This window comes from Carlito syrichta, unplaced genomic scaffold (assembly GCF_000164805.1).
Source record: "Carlito syrichta isolate Samal-C Ts95f unplaced genomic scaffold, Tarsius_syrichta-2.0.1 Scaffold126464, whole genome shotgun sequence".
Classification (NCBI taxonomy): domain Eukaryota; kingdom Metazoa; phylum Chordata; class Mammalia; order Primates; family Tarsiidae; genus Carlito; species Carlito syrichta.
The window spans coordinates 77,836-99,214 of record NW_007070560.1 but is presented as its reverse complement, the minus strand read 5'-3'; the positions used below and the strand labels follow the sequence as shown (position 1 = coordinate 99,214).

Genomic DNA, 21,379 nt, shown 5'->3' with positions numbered 1-21,379 from the left:
AGAAGGAGAGGGAGAGAATACACACGACTAGATTTTGGCAAGGGGAAGCCCAAGGCCACTCAGATTTTCTGAAACTGGGTAATCACCCTTGACAAGAAGTTGCCACATTACTGATTACTGAGGACCTTAGCCAAGTCTCTCTGGAGGAAGGCAGGATCCTGAGACTTAAGAAACCTCTTGTTCCCTTGGAATAAAACTTCTGGGAAGAAAGAATATTCCAAAATGGCAGTAAATTCCAGTGAAAGATGGCAGACTTGGAACTGCCTAGGTTCAAATCCAGGTTTTGCTATTTATTAGCTGTGACCCAGAGCCAGTTACTCAATTACTGAGTCTCAGTTGTGTCCCGCCTCCCTCCCCCACTCCCCACCTCTCACAGTCTTCCCCCTCCACCTGGCCCTCCCCCCTTCAATTAGGAAGGATGATGGTTAGTACCTACCACACAGTGTGGTGAGGATCAAAGGAGTTCACATACATGCAGCAATGTGAACCGTGCCTAGAATAAAGTAAGAAAAGTCCCCTTGCATCCCATCAACTATAGTTCTCCTATCAATCATGCATTTCCTTTGTAGCACTAATCACAGTTTGTCACTCTATATTTACTGGTACTTTTAATTATGTAATCAACATATCCCTACTACATTGTAAGCTCCAGGACAAACAAAGGCAATATCAGTTTGTTGTTCATTGTCTCAACAGGGTTCAATACACACTTTAATATCTTTGCGATGACTATATTACGCAGTATTATATATTCAGTTGCCAAAACTAAGAGCCACCATGACTGATAAACAGCTGTGCTATTCTGAAGAGGTAGAATTAATTTTAAAAAATCAAGTGAAGTCATAGAGAAAATAGTTTCATCAAGGAAGTTAAGGAGGAATAGCCAAGAAGAAAAATGCCTGATTTTTTTTCAGTATGTTAATCTGAGCAGCTTGTGTGACCTTGCACGCCCAGAACCCAATTTGTAGGGGGGGGGGAAGACAGTTTATTGGCATTGGGTTCTGCAGGTGTCTAAACTGCTAGGTTGTACATCAATCACCTGTGGAACAGGCCTGATTGGGAAACTAATGACATTAACAAATTAAAATAAAATACCACCAAATATATATCATTCAAAATTAACAAATACAGCTTCTCCCTGCCCTTCAAGCGTGCTACATTCATTCCTATTTCCAAACCTTTAAGATGGTAAAACTCTCCTAACACAGTGCTCATTTGTCTCTGAATCTCACCAATTCCTCAAGACCCATCTTCCCTCCACAAAGTCTATTTTATTCTGGTCCTCCCTGATCTCTCTTCTGAGCCCCTCCATCTCTATTACACAATGTTAATGTTATTCATTTATACAGACTCCCATGTTATTTTCCCATTGTCTCCTGTATTGACTTTTCCAAACCGGCAGGAAAACTGCTTGTCAGGACTCACTTCTACTCCCCCTCCCCCCAAGCAAGGCCAAGATAACACCAGGCTCTCAGCGAGTCATCCATACCTCCTCCCCACTAACCAATGCTCTCTTTAAATCACCACCTGCCAGCCAGAATCAAGAATTCAAGAAAAAGAAGGCATTTTCATTAGCAAAAGAGTTCCCAGCCCCTTTGAGAAAGGTGCTACAATGCATGTAAACTTAGTATTTCATGATTTCGGTTGGAATTCACCCTGAAATCAATGCTAAGTTAAATGCAAATTCCACTCATATACAACAATCAGGATGAGTCAAGATTGAAGTTTCCATTACATCTGCTCATTTCCTAGAGTCACACTCGAACGACATGTGTGTAGGCTTTGTGGAGGGCGTGCACTCCTTGGAATGTCTGCTAACAATTAAGAGGCCTGTGGGCAGGGGTTAATGGTGATTGTCCTGCCCACACGGGGAGACCTGAGCTGCACTCCTCAGGCAGGATTTGGCTGTTGGTATGTTGGGGGCATCTACAGTAAAAACAGCCCCCCTCGCCACCACCCCCTTGGGAAGATGACAAAGTCCAGAAAGGTCCTTCTATACTGGAGCTCCAGGACCATCTCCTTAATTTGAAGGGGAAGCAAAAGTAACATTTTCACAAGTGGATACAAATCATAGTCTGTACCTAATAAAAGGCACTGTTTATTTAACTGTAATTATAAAATTCCTTCCAAGAATGTAACTGGCTCACTGTCTACCAGAAGGTATGTCAAACTGACCAAAGTATCTAAGAGTGTCTCTGTCCTCACTCACTTCAAGGGCAAATCAGCCATGAGACCAGAAAAGTAGATACCAGAATATATCCGCTGATTCTGAGACACATGTTTCTACACTAACATCTATGAAATTAGGATGCATCTTACAGTAGTTTAATTGGCAGTGGTATTGCTTCACTTGACAAATGTTGGAGTGAGTCAATGAAATTCTGTACATGAAAACAGAATACCTAAAGAACAGGCCTCATCACCCGGCATTAAAGGATGAGCCAAAAAATACACCAAACATGTAATACATGTGATCACAAAAATCAGCACTTTTTGTTGTGTTCAATAAACCCAATGATATCTCCAGAAATTACCTGCTAAGCATTTTAGTGTCTACTGAAGTATCAGAAACAACTGGAAGATATCTTGAAATGCAGTTTTTAAAAAAAGTCGCAGCCAGGCTTGGTGGCTCATTCTGTAAACCAAGCACTTTGGGAGGTCGAGGCAAGTGGATTGCCTGAGCCTGCAGGTTTGAGAACAGCCTGGGCAACTTGGTGAGACCTCACCTCTACAATTAATCAAAAAATTAGCTGGTCATGGTAGCATGCACCTGTAGTGCTGGCTACTTGGAAGGCTGAGGTGGAAGGATCACTGGAGCCCAGCAGGTCGACGCTGGGGTGGCTGTGGGCGACGGAGTGAGATTCCAACTCAAAAAAAAAAAAGTTACTATATAACATCCAGGTGTTGTACACATGAAGCTAGAATATTAATTATGAATCACAGATAGGACACAAATGTGAGTAACTCCACAGTGAAGAAGCAACCTTTGAGAGATCTGTTTAAACTGCAGTGGTAGAGTACACAGGGAAATGGGCCAACTGATGTTCTTGCTGGGAGTGTTAGTTAGTAGTGCTTCTAGAGAAGATTGGCAATAAAACATCAAATATCTTAAAATAGAATGCATGCACTTTGACCCAGAAATTCCAATTCTTAGAGTTCAACTAAGGAAATAACTAAGGGTATACATAAAGATTTATCTGGGAGGATGAACAGTACTGTTTGTACCACAATGCTGGAAACAAGCTCTAAGCTCAATAATAAGGAACGGGTTAAATACATTAAGGCACATCCCTACTATGGTACAATAGAAAGAAATTAAAACATGGCTGCAGAAATGTACCCACTGGCATGCAAAGAAGTTCATAACATGAAAAAATAGAAAACATATATCATGATTTCATTTTTGTTAACAGATTTTGTGTATGTGTATGTGTACAGAGAAAAAAGATACACACTGAGGTATTAACACTGGTTGTGTGAAAGGGAGTTACAGAATTGCTTATTTCTTTTCCTTATCTCCTTCCTTCCTTCCCTTTTTTTTTTTTTTTTGGCATACCTGTATTTTCTAATGAGGGAGCAAAAGGAGATGAGTTAACTAGATGAATTTAACAATAAGGAAAAAATATTTCATCTAAAAAACAACAATGCGGGTTCGAGACCCATCTGGGCAACTTGGAGACCTCATCTCTACAATAAGTCAAATATTAGACGGGCGTGGTAGCACGTGCCTGTAGTTCCAGCTACTTGGAAGGCTGAGGCGGAAAGATCGCCGGAGGCCAGCAGGTCGAGGCTGTGGTGACCGGGAGCGGCCACTGCACTCCAGTCTGGGTGACAGAGTGAGACTCCAACTCAAAAAAAAAAATAAAAACAAAAAACAGAAAAAAACAAAACCAAAAAACAAACAAACAAATAAAAAACAACAATGAAGAGACACTTGGACACAATGTGATCCAATCTGGCAAAAAAAAAAAATGACTATGAATCTTGGTATTTTATTCCTAAATAACAAATAAATTAAAAATCCAGTGAATTTATTATTGTCTTATTTTAATCTCTAAAACAGAAGTAACACATTACTACCTTTTCTTTTAGAAATGCTAGGAGAAAAGACCCACAGAAATAAGTATTAACAGGGCTTAAAACATGAAAAACATCCCTGAAAAAAAATGTCTGCTCCCTGCTCTGCACATTGTAGACCACTTGCTGTAATGGGGGTAGGTCTACAAATTTCCAACCCAACAAAAGAATTGTGAGAATACTCTAGAGTTTTTGATAAAGGGAAACCACCTTGGAACTTCTAATGAACGATAGTGCTTACTCTTTTTTCTTAGCCCTGTATGAAAAATTTCCTAATTCATAAGACTACAAATTAATCCATTAGACATGGGGAGGGAGGAAAGGCATTTATGGTAAGCTATCTGAGGAATGTGACTGCACCTTCAATTTGGAAAATATAGTACTTATTAGTTATGTGGAGAGATTTCAAAGAGTATCGGATTAAGGGGGAGGACCCAGGACATACTGTTAGATTTCTATGCCTGGGTCTCCTGCACTGAGCCAACACCCGCATTTTGCCTGGGTTGACTAGACTACTCATAGAAAGAAAGATGACACTTTTGCACTGATTTCAAGGTAAGCTCACACCAACAGGATTCCTCTATCTAATCATGACCCATGACATTACAACACAAGAAACAGGAGAAATTTTCATATCGATTACAGGCCCATGGGGTTTTTTGGAAAGGAGAGGGGGAGGCAATTAATGGTTGTATATTTGCCAAAATCTGAAACTCACAGTATTCCAAAGCCCCACAGCACTTTTGAGTCTTTGCTTCCCTCCTCACTGGCTTTTGTTTTTGTTTTTAAGATACAGAGTCAGCAGGCTGGGTGCACTATGACCAAATGGCAACAGATGCTGATCTTGCAAAGGGCAAGACACTTTCTTTTGATCATCTGAGAACATGCAGAAAATGGACAAACATTCCTGATCAGGACATTTTCTCTTTGATTCGGGGTTGACCAGTAGTTACATCAATGTGAAGAACTACAGAAAAAGCAGTTCCTACACCCAATAAAATCAGACACACTGCATTCCTGAAGCCATCTTGACCACAAACGAACCTACACAAAGTGTCCCAGTTGTGAGTGTTCAGTCTTATTCGCCATACTTGGAAAACTGATGCACAAACAGTTCTCAAATGCAAAGAATTTGAGTGCCATTCTTTTGACTCGGGATATTCCATAGTGGCAAGCAGCTTAGAGAGGGGATCACACTGGTGCTTTCATCTTTTCTTTCTAAAAAATACAAGCTACCACAGACAACAGAAAAATAACCCAGACTTTAAGAATGAAAAACATATGCCAAATGTATATCATGTATAAGTGCCAAATGAATCTTAGTCAATATATATTTCCATATTTGTAAACTGATTACTTACTACATTAACCTTTCCCAAATTAAAAGTTTAAACAATGTACTAAGAAAATGAGGAAGACTAGTAACACTTCAGACACTGGGATTTTCAATAAGAATAATTTTTCCCTGTAAACTTTGGAATTTACAATGATCACATCTCTTTTGAATATTGTACCCCAGGCTTCATATTTAAGATAGTCTTTCAGAATTTAATATATAAACAAAACCTTTCATAAGGGATCTGAGGGGCAGCTCTAATCTTATCTCTGCAGTTCTGTTAAGTATCTAGCTAGTGCTGTGAAGTAAATAAACCACCCTCCCTCGACACAGTGCCCACAAAACATATCAGCAGCCTTTCTAAAAATATAGTTACAATAAAAAGCCTAGAAACAATAGTGCAACAAACAATGTTTTTTCTTAGAAAAGATGTTTGTCATTTTCTGAAAACTAAGTAAACCACAAAACCATTTTCAGTAAAATGTGTTTCTAATTATTAGCGTGAAGATTTATAATCCTTAAAAAAAAAAAAAACCACACACACACACACACACACACACACACACACACACACACACAACAATCTCCTTGGAAGAGCAGAAGTTCACTGCTGTAAGACAGCAGAACTTGCAAAGGTAAAATAATTCTGATAAGACCTAACTACTTTCCTAGCAATTTAAATTCGGGATCCTGCTGTACAAATACTGATATAACGAATGGTCACTTTGAAGTAAAGAGAGGGAACATTCCAAAGTAAGGCAGGGCGTGACAATTATTCCTCATGGGCCCACTCCTAACAGCAAGGATTACAAACCCCCGACCACCTATTACAGTCACTAACTATCACAGGGTCGGTGGTCAGTTTCAATTTAGAAAAAGACAGTAGTCAATAACAACCTAAAAGGAAGAAACTGAGGCAAAATGAACATAAATGTTCATTTGGTCTAAGCTTGAAGATTCCAGCTAACTGAAGCATAGTTTCAAGTTGCTACGCTCCAATTGGCAGCAGTTACAAGTATTTTTTTTTTTTTTTTTGAGTCAAAGTTTCAACTCTCACTCAGGCTGAAGTGCAGTGATACGATCATGGCCACTGCAGCCTCAACCTGGTGGGTTCAGGCGATCCTTATGCTTCAGCCTTCCTAGTAGCTGGGACTACAGGTGTGTGCCACCATGCCTGACTCATTTTTTGATTTATTGTAGAGAAGAGGGCTCTCCAAGTTACTTAGGCTGGTCTCGAATCTCTGGGCTCAGACAATCCTCTTACCTCAGTCCCCCAAAGTGCTGGAATACAGGCATGAGCCACCACTCCTGATTTTTAGGCCAGATTTTTAAAGGCAAAAAAAAGGGTGGGGAGGGGACAGGGAACACCCAGTGGGCTGACACAAAAAGGTCAGAAATTCTCATCGGTTTACAGAAGTAACATTGATTAATGGCTATACAATGTTAAGCTATAGGATGTGGGTTATCATGTCCAGTGAGCCATTAATGGGTTAATTTATAGCTAGCTGTACCAATAGCAAACCGTTTTAAGAGATGAATACATAGCTCAAGGGGGTAGTAGGATGTGATGCTCATTTTAATGTCTCCCTGGGCCTGATAATTTAAACAGACTCACATTCCTCAGATAAAAGTTCTTTCTTCATTAACATAGTCTTCAATTTATTTACAGGGTATTTATTGGCAGATCACAGCACCCAGATTTCTACTTACAGATAAATAGATCATATAAAATCCCTTTCTCCTGCTTTCCCCATTCTGTTATTTCTGCATTTTACCGGTCATGGCCTTTTTCAAGCAAATGCTGAAAGTCCAGGTTAAAGCTGAAAGTTACACTGGGCATAATTCTGCCAAACCAGGTTCTTTCTTTTCCTCTTGGGGGTATGAAGCCCCTACCCATGCACTCGAATCACCCAAGAAAACCTGGCTCTCTCCAGCACTTCTTGGGCTCCAGCAGTGGGTGTTGCCGGACGTTTAGATGCTTGGGAGGGCAGGCAGGAAGGGAATCTTCTCCATTCTCCTCCCCTCCCCCATTAGAATGGCTAATGCCCAGATTCATTTCCTAGCTTTGGTGTTCTGCATAACCCTTCCTCAAAACACAAAGACTCAGGATGGGCCTTAAGGAGTCCTTTTGTTTATAAAGGGTCATTTCCTGTGGTTAACTCACACCCATAGACTCCCACAAGTTTCTCAAGGAGAGGCCCTGATTTGCTTAGATTAAAAAACAAAACAAAATAATTTCAGGTAAGAAAACCAGGCTTAAGAAAATCTTTTCCAATAAAGAAAAGAGCTTCCAAAGTCTAGTGCTTCACTAATTTTTTTCTTATTTTGTTGTAATAATAACTTCACAAACGAATGAGGCAAGTCTAAGGGTTTTCACTAAAAAGGTTTAAAATTGAAACCATTCCCCACCAAAACAGCCCACCCGGAATGTGTTGGCATGCCACAGTACCATTCGGTATCACAATGGGAAATAGGAAGTGAAGTGAACGTGGAAAAATGAGAGTTATGGGTCCTTTAATGCACAGCAGGCGTGGTCTACACAACCTTTTAGTGAAGGAAACAGAGGCTAAAATTCAGAAGTTAAAGCCATATGCCAAAGATAAGCAGTTTCAGTGACTTGTCCTAGATCCCTCAGAAACAGATAATAAGAGATAATAAAGAAAAAAATGAATGAAAAAGTACTGATGATTTGGTCAAGAACTGATTTCTATAAGGACTGAAACATCAGACAGTTTGTTCAAGGTCGGTATTGACATAAAAGCTAAATAAGGATAATCCAAAGGCTGCAGTTTTCATTAGTGCACTAGTCTGCTCAATTAATAGGTTGTGGTTTGTCATTCTGAAGCCCTAAGTAATGATGACTTATATTTCTTTCATCCTGAAGTGTCACCTGGGCAGCTTTACACTGAGTAGAAACAGCTCCTGAGTCTGAGGCCGACAAGTGGGCATAACTTGTGGCTAGGAGGGAGCCCTGAGGATTCACAATCACGGATTAGAAGCTTCTCAGTGGCTACACAACAAAGGTGCTTAAAGGCTGGATTCCTCGGGTGAAAGTCAGCATTATCCTGAGCTACAGCCCTTTTCATTTGTAGTCAGATGGAGGAAAGCATAACCAGTTTGAGGCTAAACCCAATCAAAGGAGAAGTGGGAAGTCTATCTCCAAATCAATTCCACCTGGGTTATTAAAATTAACCCTGGAACCTAACAGTCACATCTGCAAAGCAGGAATCAAATTCACCTTGCTCTACTTCTACTTACGTTTATTCCCTCCATGCTAGGCCCATGTTTCTCTCCTGAGTCTGTGCAATTAGGTACATAATAGGTTTCTACTCTAAGCGAACAAAAGGGAAGGATTTCTGTAAACTGAGCCTACCCCCACAAGGGATCTATCACTTACCATCCCAACAACATCTCTGGCCAGGCGTGGTGGTTCAAGCCTGTAATCACAGCACTCTGGGAGGCCAAGGTGAGGGAACTGCCTGAGCCCATGGGTTTGAGAACAGCCTGGGCAACTTGGTGAGACCTCATCTCTACAATAAATTTAAAAAATGAGCCGGGCATGGTAGCACGTGCCTGTAGTTCTGGCTACTTGGAAGGCTGAGGTAGAAGAATCGCCTGAGCCGAGCCAGGGGTGGCCCTGGGCGTGCCACTGCACTCCGGCCTGGGAAGCAGAGTGAGGCTCCAAATAAAAAAAAAAAAAAAAAAAAAAGTATTACAACTGTAAAAAAAAAGGGGGGGGGGGAAGGAGGTCCAGAAATGATAATCTTGAAGGCAGAAATAATTAAAATTTAATCCAAAAACTGATGAAAAATGCTCATGACACTGTGGCATATCAAACAGGCTTCAACATCTTGACATGCTGGTTTGTAGTTTGGTCAAATCACAAATAAACTTATGAATGGACTGGGCACTTCTGGGCACTGTTCTAGGCGTTTGAGGGTTTTGCAGTGTTAAACAAGACGCAGGCAGTCTCTGCTGCCAGGGAGCTACAACCCAAGGATACCAGGTAAGTACAATAAGTGCACACGGCAACGTCAGGAAGAAGTATTATGTGGAAAATAAAAGTGTTGGAAATGTAGGGCTACTTGAAACATGAAGATCAAAGGTCTCTCTGGGGGTGACAGCTGAACTGAGATCTGAATGAATGACAAGGATGTCGCCTGAGTGTAGGGCTTTCTAGGCACACTGAATGGGTCACACAAAGGCCCTGAGGCAGGAACAAGTTTGGCAAGTTGGAGATACCTAAATAAGACGCAGGCAGTTGGAGCATAATGAATGAGCCAGTGATTCTTGGCAGATGAGGTCAGAGACCAGCAGGGCCCCGATCACATGAGCCTCATGTGCCTCTGGAGAATTTTAAGCTCCTATCCACCAGCTGTAAAGCCTCAGACCAATTACTTAATCTCTCAGAGCCTCAGTTTTCTTATCCCCAAACATGGGATGATAACACTTCGTCTGGTTTGTTAAGGAGCAGAGTAGACACTAGCTCCATAAATGTTGAATGAGTTCATCAATATGCAAAATCCATTAAGTGCTTTTACAAGTTTGAGTCTATTTGGATTTGTACCCGGTCTTTAATTCGCCCCCTGATTTTCTTATGCATATTAAGATCGAAAGGAAGTTTTTGCAAAAATGGTCTCAGCATTAGCTCTACCAATTCTGCTTATTACTGAGAAAAGGCTTGGAGGTCCAGGAAAAGGCACTGGGATTGAGAATGGAGAATCGGCGATGCAGTTGGAGGTTCATTTCCAGTCCTTGGCTGCTCTGGTTCTGTCTTCTCCGATAAGCAAGGCCTGGGGGAGCAGCAAGTACCCAGGGTTTCAGTCCTCAGTCACCAGGCATCCTGGGGCAGGCACAGGACGGAAGTGCATGTCCTCCCTCCTCCTCCCTAAACACATCCTGCCTGGCTTGGAGGGATACTGTATTTAAAAACAGATGCCTCTTTGGAAACTCACACATTTTAAGTCCTGTAAATCACACATGCTGGGTAAAGTAATTACACTCTTGTAGCACTTCCCCCCTTGAGCACAAAGGAAATTCTGCTACTTTTGTAATTAGATAGCACGTTCATGTACTTTCTCCCGTGAGGCCTCAACTGTCTATCCTATAGGTGGAATTTTCGCAAAGCAGGATCCTGTGGATTCAAGAAAAATGTTTTTTTTGGTAATCTTTAGGACTTCTCTTAGGATAATGCTTGGCTACGGGCCAATATACCTACTTGGAAACACATTTTGGGGGGAAATCAAAAGAACTTCTCTAAAAATCAACTCATAAGAAATAAGTACAAGTTGGTCTCTAATTTATTTCATGGGTTGGTGAAAAGGACCTCAATTTTGAGACTCAGATTTCTTATACCTTTGCAAAATTGCTGGGCACAGTGCTCACGCCTATAATCCCAACACTTTGGGAGGCGGAGGTGAGAAAATTGCCTGAGCCCATCCATGGGTTCGAGACCAGCCTGGGCAACTTGGCGAGACCTCATTTCAACAATAAATCAAAAAATTAGCTGGGCTTGGTGGCGCGTGCCTGTAATTCCAGCTACTTGGAAGGCTGAGGCGGACGGATCCCATGAGCCCAGCAGGTCAAGGCTGCGGTGGCCATGAGCGTGGCACTGCACTCCAGCCTAGTCAACAGACTGAGACTCCAAGTCAAAAAAAAAATTATAGGAGCTGAATTAGGTCCCCTTTCCTTTTTTTTTTTTTTAAAGTCATTCTGTCACCCAGGCTGAAGTGCAGTTGTGTGATCACAGCTTACCACAGCCTCAAACTGCTGGGCTCAAGTGCTCCTCCAGCCTCAGCCTCCAAGGAGCTGGTTACTACAGGCTACATACTTGGCTAATTTTTTTTTTTTTTTTGTAGAGATGAGGTTTCCCTGTGTTGCCCAGGCTGGTCTCCTGGGCTCAAGCAATCCTCCTTCCTCGACCTCCCAAAGTGCTACGATAATAAGCATGAGACTCACCAAGCCTTGCCTCCTTTACATTTTAAATCTGTGTAACAATACTGCATTACAGCCTGGAATTTGAATACATCTTCCTGGTGTGACTGGCATTTATTACTGCCATTTCCTTTTTTTTTTTTTTTTGGTGTTTTACACAACATGCATCACAATGGTTGTAGCAGAGTTAAAACCTAAATTCTCTTAGGTTTTAATCCAAATTTAGGTTGTTGTTTTCCTTTTAAGTTCCTGGACTACTTTTCTTTGAACTGACACCAATCTAGCTGGGCAGAAAAGGCAGCAAACCTTTAAGAAATTATGGACTGGATAAATAAAAATATGACCCACAGAACTGATGTCACTGGGCTGCTGGTTAAAGGTTCATCCTACTCTTCATTTCCCCCCAATAAAGCAAAAAAAAAAAAAAAAAAAAAAGGCAACTTAGAAACTATGTCCCATAAAAACACACCTCCTGAGATTTTATGGCAGCTTGATTTTCCCTTCTAGGTAACAGGATTGGGAAGTGAGAAGTCAGAGAAGTGAAAGCCAGGGAACTACTGGAAATTTTAAGAGATAAACAAGTTCCTGAGACTTCTGATCAAATTTGAGATCCAAATTTGATCATATTTGATCAAAAGCACGAGAAATACTGCATATATTCCTTAGGCTTTCCAATAGGTTAGAATTCCAATCACTACCATAAGGAGGCAAATTATATGTAACACATTTTGACGTTCCTAATGAATGTTTTGAAAAAAATGCTCAAATTTTTCCCATTTTCAATTCTCCTCTTCCTCCTCAACATTTGTTAACATGGCTCCAAATTTTAGGTGACTTTCATATCTCTTTTCTTGTTTCCCCTGACAAGGTTTCTTGGGGACTAGAAACTCAATTTTCTGGGCACTCACATTCAAGTTACCCCACATTTCCAACTACCAGCTGTATATTCTTGAAATTGTTGTGAAAATCCTCCTTCTTTTGTTTTGTTTTGTTTTTTGAGTTAGAGTCTCACTGTCACCCGGGGTGGAGTGCAGTGGCATGATCACGGCTACTGCAGCCTCATCCTTCTGGGCTGAGGCGATCCTTTCACCTCAGTCTTCCAAGTAGCTGGGACTACAGGCACACACCACCATGCCTGGCCAACTTTTTAATTTATTGTAGGGATGAGGTCTCGCGATGTTGCCTAGGCTGGTCTCGAAACTCTGGGCTCAGGCAATCCTCCTGCCGCAGCTTCCCAAAGTGCTGGGATTACAGGCGTGAGCCACCACACCCAGCTGAGAATCCTATTTCAAAATCAGACCTCTCTTCAGCACCCCATTCTCAACATCTTCACCTAGCTGTCTTTTTTTCCCCTTTCAACCTCTCTATTCTCCATTCCTACAAATGCAACCACCATGTAGCTATTCATCCGAAGGAGAAACCCAAGAGGTTTCAAGGATGTGTCTCCTTGAAGATGTCTCCCACACAACATCTGACAGTCACAGCCTTAGCTGCCACCATCAGCCGCTCACTGCCTCACTTTGAGACCAAGACTCTTGCACAGCAGTTACTTCACTGTAATAGTTTTTGGCAACTCTCCAAAAACCCACTGCATCCCCGTGCCCAATTGGGACATCCCAGAATGCCATTTCCTGGGGCACATCCACCCCAGCACCCCATAATAGGACAGAGTCAACACCATATCAGGGAAGGCAGCTCTTCCATCACCTCCAGGCCAAGGTCTCCCTCCCTAGTCTCATCCTTAACTCTCACTCCCCCTTCTCTCTCCTGCCATACCTTGCTTGCTCCTCCTCCAAAGGTCTTTTTAAGCCTCTATATGTTGACATGGGGCAGATCCCTTGGCCTGGACCACCCTTTTCGCCGCTGTCTCAACCCTATCTATTCTCATCCATCAAAATCTTGAGACTAAGCTCAAATGTCACTTCTTTTAAAGCTTTGTCACACAGTGCCATCACCTCTTTACAAGGCTGGCTATGCTCCCAACCTAAACAACTACCTCCACTTTTACACTGTGCTTTATTATACCTGTTTATTTACACAGGGCCATCACCATTAAAACCATGAACAACTGGTTTAATGGTGAGAGAGACAGGAACCGCCTCTCTCAGATCTTGGCAAACCCAGAATCTGCACATAAAGGCCCTGGCTACATAACATCTCAGTGCCTCAGTCCCTTCCCCATAAAGTGAGGGCAATCACCATCACAATATCTTTATTTTTTTTTTCTGAGTTGGAGTCTCACTCTGTCGCCCAGACTGGAGTGCAGTGGCTGCTCCCGGTCACCGCAGCCTCGACCTGCTGGGCTCCGGCGATCCTTCCGCCTCAGCCTTCCAACTAGCTGGAATTACAGGCATGCGCTACCACACCCGGCTGATTTTTTGATTTATTGTAGAGATGAGGTCTCGCCAAGTTTCCCAGGTTGGTCTCGAACCCGCGGGCTCAGGCAATCCACTCACCTCAGCCTCCCAAAGTGCGGGATTACAGGCTGAGCCACCAGGCCCGGCCACAATATCTTTATCAGCATGTTGTGAGGATAAAATATATGTTGGCCAAGGACAACGGCTCACACCTGTAATCCCAGCACTTTGAGATGCTGAGGCAGGAGGATCTCTTGAGCCCAGAAGTTCAAGACCAGCCTGGGGAACATAGTGAGACCTCATCTCTAAAAAAATGAAAAATAAAAAAATTAGCAGGGTGTGGCAGCATGCACTTGCAGCCCCAGCTACTCAAGAAGGAAGAATTGCCTGAGCCCAGGAGGTGGAGGCTGCAGTGAGCTGTGATCAGGTCACTGGTCACTGCACTCCAGCCTGGATGACAGAGTGAGACCCCAAGTCGAAAACAAGATAATATATGTAGAGTGCTAGACACTAAATACACAGTAAAAACTCCATAAAAGTTTGAGACGATTATTTCTTGTGTGAATGGATAAAAAGAACTCTGAACGTAAGCTAAAGGATTTCAGTATTCCCTTTTTTCTCTTTCAGCAACACTGACAAAACCAGCAGCTTTATTCTGTTAAGTTAAAAAATGTATCCTTCAGTCCACTGCAAATTCCAGATAAAGTCAAGCATCTCCTACACCCACCCCTAAACACACACACAATGCATTGAAGGTGTTTAAAATATTCTCCTGATATGCTTTAAAGGCAGAATGCGAGTATGAAGAGTTATACCCAGGTTATCCCCATTATGTCAGATAAGCTCATGCCCATCGAGGTATGGCATTGACATCCTCATAGCAACACAGCATCCATTTAAATGCCTGGTCCCAGGTGGCCTGAAGCCCACTGAGCAATGCAGCCACTTCTGCTCCAGCTATTGAGGTTCATTCTCCTCATTCCTTCCTAAGTTTTTCTCTTTGACCAAAGCAAGCACTGTTCAAGAGGAACATTTGCATTCCCTTTCCCCTGCCCCCAGGCGGACACTAAGGTGCCAAATGAAACTGAACACAAACATTCCAAAGTGGCTGTCACACAGAGCAGACTTGTTTGGGAACACAGGGAGCTCGGTGCTCTTCCACCTAACCAAGGCTTCCGGAAGCCCGCATCCAAAAGGTCAAATAGAATTCCACAGCAGAAACCAACTTCTGATGGTGAGAACCCCACTGAACCTGGGGACCAGGGAGCAGTCCCACACTCACAGTGGCTATCTATCTGATGGACCAGTCCTGTTCACCTGTGCTCTCAAATGGAAGCTACTGATGACAGGTGGAAGGCGATCACTTCCCAGTGGGTTCATCTGTGACTGCCACTTCTTTAACAGACTACCTACACAAACTCTTAATCATCAACCTTACCAATAGAGATATTTCATATTTGTTTAAGTATATATTTATAAAACAACTATATGTGTATATTGGTTGGGTGCAGTGGCTCACGCCTGTAATCCCAGTGATTTGGGAAGCAGGAGGATCATTTGAGGCCAGGAGTTTGAGACCAGCAGGGGCAATATGGAGAGACTCATCTCTACAAAAAAAATTTTTTAAATTATTAGCCAGGCATGTGGTGAGCACCTGTAGTCCTAAACTACTCTGGAGGCTGAGGCTGGAGGATTGCTTGAGCCCAGGAGTTCAAGGTTACAATGAGCTATGAACACACCACTGCACTCGAGCCTGGGTAGCAGAGTGAGACCGTGTCTCTAAAAATAAATAAATAGATAAATAATTTGAAAAAATGGTTTTTTTGTGTGTAGGGGGGTGTGTATAGGGAGGTACTCCCCTGGTACTGTCTTTGGGTAGGTACTGAGCACTGGGGATAGTAGAAGGCTGCATAATCTTTTTTAAAAAGTGAGATTAATGGTGGTCAATATCTGTCTGGGAACGGGGAGACACCCCTTATCAACAAGGGTGCCTGAACGAAGCATATTTGTATTCCTAACCCTAAACTGTACCCCACAATATCAAAATAAAAAATATTGATAAAAAAATAAAAATAAATTAAAAAAAAAAAACAAAAAACAACCATGAAAGAAGGTAATGATCCAGGAGTTAAAGGGAAATAACAGAAAGCAACTTGCACTTGAATTCTGAGGAAAAATCATCTCTATGGGATAGGACATTCAGGTCTTGTAAAAAATGTAAGCTGAAAACCGTGAATTCTGCCTTGAAAGCAGCTCAGGCTAGATGAAGAGAACTGAAGAAGACGGTAGTTGAAGTAAATGGTTCAGAGCACAGGGTAAACTAGGGCAATCCGGAATGTCAAGTGTGGACTTTATTTTGTGGTGAACAGAGAGACACTGAAAGAACTAGAGCATTCGAGGACCCAATGGTATGGTACAAGGATGGATTGAGAAAGGTATTAGAACAAGGAGAGCAGCCAAAGATGACTAAAATGATCAGGATGAAGGAATGAGTGAGAGAAATATGATGAAGAAAAGTTAAGAGGAACAACAGAACAGGCCAGATTCCAGCAGCAAGGCTTGTGAGCAAAATTAAACGTGGCCAACCCCATGGTTTCATGAATACTGCATGGGAATTCAACGAAATCTTTAATGCGAAAGGACATTTAATTACTTTTGTCCACATGGCCATTTTAGAAAACTTGAACACAGAAATGCTTTAGAAAGTAAATAACAATGATCTGTAATCCATCCATAAGATACATTTTATTAGTTTTACATATATATTTATTTTGGAGAACTGGCATCATAGAGTATAAAACTTTAAATAAAATCTGCTCTTTTCATTGACTGTTATACCATGGGGATAAAAATAGTCTTCAGAATGTCTCAAGTCACCAGAAGCTGAAAGGCAAGGAAGGATTCCTGTCTACAGACTTTAGAGAGTGCACGCCCTGCCAACCCTTTATTTCAGGTTTATAGCCTCCAGAACTGAGAGAATAATATATAAATATAATGTATTAATATTTATTTACATATTTATATATTTATATAATATAAACATGTAAATATGTTTATAATATATATTTTTTCCCTTTAAAGACATAGCCTTTGATGGTTGCATAATACTCCCTTTCCAGAATGATATAATGATTTACTTGGCAATTTTCCTACGTGAAGACAGTCTTTGTGAATTTTCCCTATCATAACTAACTGCAATAATCATTATTATAAATAAATCTTTATTCTACTCTAGTTCCTTAAGATAAATTTCTAAAAATAAAAGTACTAAATCAAAGCACTTGATCACCTTTTCATAGGGTCACAGTCCTTCTGAAAAGCTGCACTAATTTACAACACCAGTGCCATGTACACTTTTATCCTCAAAGCAAAAATCAGTATGAGCCTACAAAAATTCATGAAAGCATCTTCAAAAAAGAAACTCTACCCCATCCAAACTATCCATCCGATAAACAAATACAACTGGAAACAAAGACGACTGCATATGCACATAAGGGTTATCAGGGAAAATTGTTATCAACACTAAGCTCTACCCAACTGAGCAAACTGGCCACCTACAATCAGGGAAATTTTAAAACCACTGTGGAAAAATAAAAGTGCACGCCACATTGCAGTGTCTTGCAGCATCATTATACTATGAGGTCACTACATTTTCATCCAAATCACTGTCACCAAACCCTATTCCATGACTGAAATATAAGTTTATTGCATTAGATTTGACTTGGAATAACAGAGACCCCAAACTTGGCTAAATTGTATAAAACTATTCTGTACCTCCCCAAAGTAATCATGTAGATTAATCCTAATGTCCAATGAAAACCTGAAGTTGCCACATCAAACTGACATTACTCTTTCCCTGTGCCAATTATAAGAAACAATTTTCTTTATAATCCCTGTATTTTGGCAAAATTACTATGCACTTTAAAAGAAGGAATGATTTGTATTAACCTCTGAAGAACTGACTTTATATGATTTTTGCCCAACATCTGCCAAACATCTTTTCAATCAATATTCTAACAGTGCCAAGTTTTTTACTTTTTTGTTCTTATTATAAGAACAAGTCAGTTCAGTCAAAATGATTAAGGAGAAATTACTCTATTTAATGCCAGTGCTTCAACATAATGAAAGGCCTTTTAAAAACAACTAAACCGGGCTTGGTGGCTCAGCCTGTAATCCTGCGCCTTGGGAGGCTGAGGTGAGTGGATTGCCTGAGCCCAAAGGTTCGAGACCCGCCTGGGCAACTTGGTGAGCCCTCATCTCTACAATAAAACAAAAAATTAGCCGGGTGTGGCAGCGCACGCCTATAGTTCCAGCTACTTGGAAGGCTGAGGCGGAAGGATCGTCGGAGCCCGGCAGGTCGAGGCTGCGGTGGCTGGGAGCGACCACTGCACTCCAGTCCACTCCAGGGCGACAGAGTGAGACTCCAACTCAAAAAAAACCAACCAAACAAAAAAACTGTAATCAGCCTGGAAAGCATTCAATGACAAGGATAAAACAAAAGTAAAAATAAAACCAAATTACATATTTATCTAAATTTCTATTTTGAAAATTCGGTGACCAACAAATAAATTTCTATCTACAAGACAGAACAAGTCTTGATGTATTGGGATATATTTTAAAACTCAAATAACTGATTAGGTAAGACAAATAATTATGGGCCTATTACTTATATATTTACTACTTTTAATGAAGTCTGATCAGAAACTTAAAGACAAATTCTGGAAATTATTTTAATTGTAAAATGAAATAAGGAATGATCTGATACTATATACACATACAAATAAACCTTATAAATCACAGATCCCAATAAGATTTTGACGACTGTTTTTGTCTTAAAGAGACAAGATGGATAGGAACACACGTTTATAACACACTAGAAACCAGAAAGCCAGATGTTCTTATCTCTCTTACACAATCGGCTAGCCACATCCTAAAATTATTTTTCCTCAGTTTTAAATGCTATCCAAAGCAGAAGTACAAGACCTATCCAGGTTCTCAAAAGCTTCCAACCCTGAAAAGCTGCAAAATTCCTCCCAAACCCTGGACTGTTCTTTCTATACAGAACCAAATGGGCATGTCAGCATCATTATTTCAGGGTAAGCATTAGAAACTCTCAAATGAGGCTACTATATATACACTGAATAATAAAAGGAACTTATTTCAAAAATAAACTAAAAAAAAAAAGCTGGATTCTACAAAGCGGTAGAAAGCCCAAACCACTCTGATGTCTATGAAATAAACTACTTTCTCTTGATGATGATTGGACTCATTTTTCCACGTCAGTTCAACGGCCACCAGAAATTACAACAAACGTATTTTTCCCTCTCTTCATTATGTGTATATACACGTTGTGTGTGTTCTGTTCGCTGGAGTCTACTGCCAAGGCTTTTAAATGTACTTAAGAACAAGTTGCTGATCTGAGGGGTGGGCAGGGAACGGGTCCAGGGCTGTGGTTTTGTATAATGCCGAGCACATCAATGGGCTCACCAAATATCCCATTTATTTTACTTGTGGCTTTCAGGGTTAGGGAAAAAAAGGTTAGGGGTTTTTCAAAATCAAAACATGAACCAAAAATAGGGAAGTAGGGCAAAATTACCTGGATCACTCAGGCCAACTTGCTTTTCCTGAATTTCTAATATTATAAACCTCCTTCCTTCATGGTGTATCTATTGTGCACATTCCATCTCTTGGACAACTTGAATTCCTAAATCTTCCTACCTGTCCTATTTTTTAGATAACAAGTGACTTGCTAAAAATACTGATAACTTCCTTCAGCCACACGCCATTCCCACCAAGGAACACTGTTAGGGTAACGGAACAAGTAAGAGACAGTGACTGTACTGCGATAGCCTGTGATTGCACAGTAATTATTACACATAACCTCACAGGAACGAGAAAAGTCCAGGAACAGGGCAGGAATCCCTCGGTCCTGGCAGCTGAAAGTTCGGCTGAGATGAGTCAAGCAGAAAAACGTGACTTTTCTCTACTTAAGTGGGTATGGTTTTTAGCACACTCAAATCTCTTTTGCCAAGTACCAAAAGGAAAAAAAAAAAAATCTTTGGTTTGCCTGATTAACTTTTTTCCAGTTACAAGTTTTCTCAACTGGGTGAACAGAGAAAGATGGTTTCACACAATATATTCTTACCCTTTGAAGCAAACAGATTGTCTAGCTAACTGAAATAGAAAGGTTTTTGAAGCAATGATTATCTTGATGTGTTAAGTGAATTAGTTAAATATAGCAATTCCTAAAAAAGCAAACTTGTCATCATTTAAAAAATTTTAAGTGGTAAGAAAAATAACTCAAATAGCAAAGCAGCCAGTAAGGTTCAAGAAAAAAGTGGAACTTGGGATTTCTCTTTGAAAAACAAATGTCAGTAGTATTCCTACACGTGTAGTTACAAAACAAGCATGTACACAACACTTTTCAAAATAATACTTTTTAATAAAACAGGCAGTTTTGTCAGGGGAGAGGCCCATTTTTCTGCTTCTGCGGAAAATTCACCAAGGTAGTAAGTACCGTGTGCTAGGAGTAAAATCTTCTATTTATTTCATTGTACGGTCTCAGGTCTCTCTCCTCCACTTTCTCCGTTTAAATAGTACCTATTTTACCAGCAGACAACGTGCAGAGGACTTACATGTATTAACGAATTCCTCCCGCAAAGTTTGGTTTCACTATCAGAACTTTAGTTTACACACAACACAGCGTCTCCACAATAATAAGCTCTACATCCTAACCGCTTTAGAGTCGGTCTGCCTGGTGGTTGCCTTCTCGGTTGGGATGCAACACACCTGTAAGAATCCTTTCTGGTCATATGGAAACAGACCCGTCCCTGCGTCTGCCCACACACTAAAGTTTCTTCTAAAATGTTTAAAAACGCAACTATGTGGGAGCTCACAAAGTAAGCGCAAAACACTGTTTCTTGGACTCCAGGCAACGTATCCGCAGAAACAGAGTCATTTAAGAGGACACCACAAATGCTACAAATCCTACTACAAGATTCTCAAAGGTGTGTTCCCGAGTCTCCGTCTCCCCAGAGTTACTGAATTTTGTTTCCACCAAAGGAAAGGCTCCGCAGCCGCAAAACTTTTCCCGTTTCTACGGACGCGCCACATAAAATGCAGGCTCAGAAGTCAAAAGTCCTATGAAAACCTCCTCGAGGAGCATTCATTTGGTGAAGGGCGAAGTGTGTGACCCGCTCATCCTGCTCCCCGCATCTGTGTCGCCCCTAACTTTACAAAAGCTCATCGCCCAGGTTCGGGGTCCTTGACTCATCGGGGAAGAATGCGGCTGATGAGTTATCTATTAATCCCAAACGCCTCGGCTAGAAACACGTTTCACCAAGAACTTTTAACGCTGGGAGGGAGGAGGCAGGGAGCACGGTTCTCTTCCAGCCAGAACTTTTCCCCGAGTTTCTCCCTCAACCCCCCTTCTCGCTCCCCCCACCCTGCCCCCCCCCCCCCACTCTCCAGCCCCGGCACCAAGTCCTGACCTCAGGGTCCCGACCGTCTGAGGTCACCCAGGAGTCAGCTCTCGACTCCACTTTGAAAATCCCGGGCGAACAAAGCTGAGCGTTATACTTACGAAAGTCTCCGAAAAGTCCGTGGAGTGACGCGGTCTGAGGCACGCAGCCGCGCGTGGACACCGCCACGCACGCTCTCCGGACCCACCCCGCTC

General features: G+C 41.5%; 1 protein-coding gene across 1 annotated transcript in view; it reads right to left on the bottom strand.

Moving 5' to 3' along the window:
- The window catches only part of LOC103250063 (RNA-binding protein with multiple splicing), a 117,519-nt gene that overhangs the window by 94,146 nt on the left and 1,994 nt on the right, over positions 1–21,379 (bottom strand). Inside the window, exon 2 of the mRNA XM_021707833.1 lies at positions 21,287–21,376. Coding sequence (XP_021563508.1) covers positions 21,287–21,376 — 90 coding nt within the window. The remainder of the gene's footprint in view (positions 1–21,286; positions 21,377–21,379) is intronic.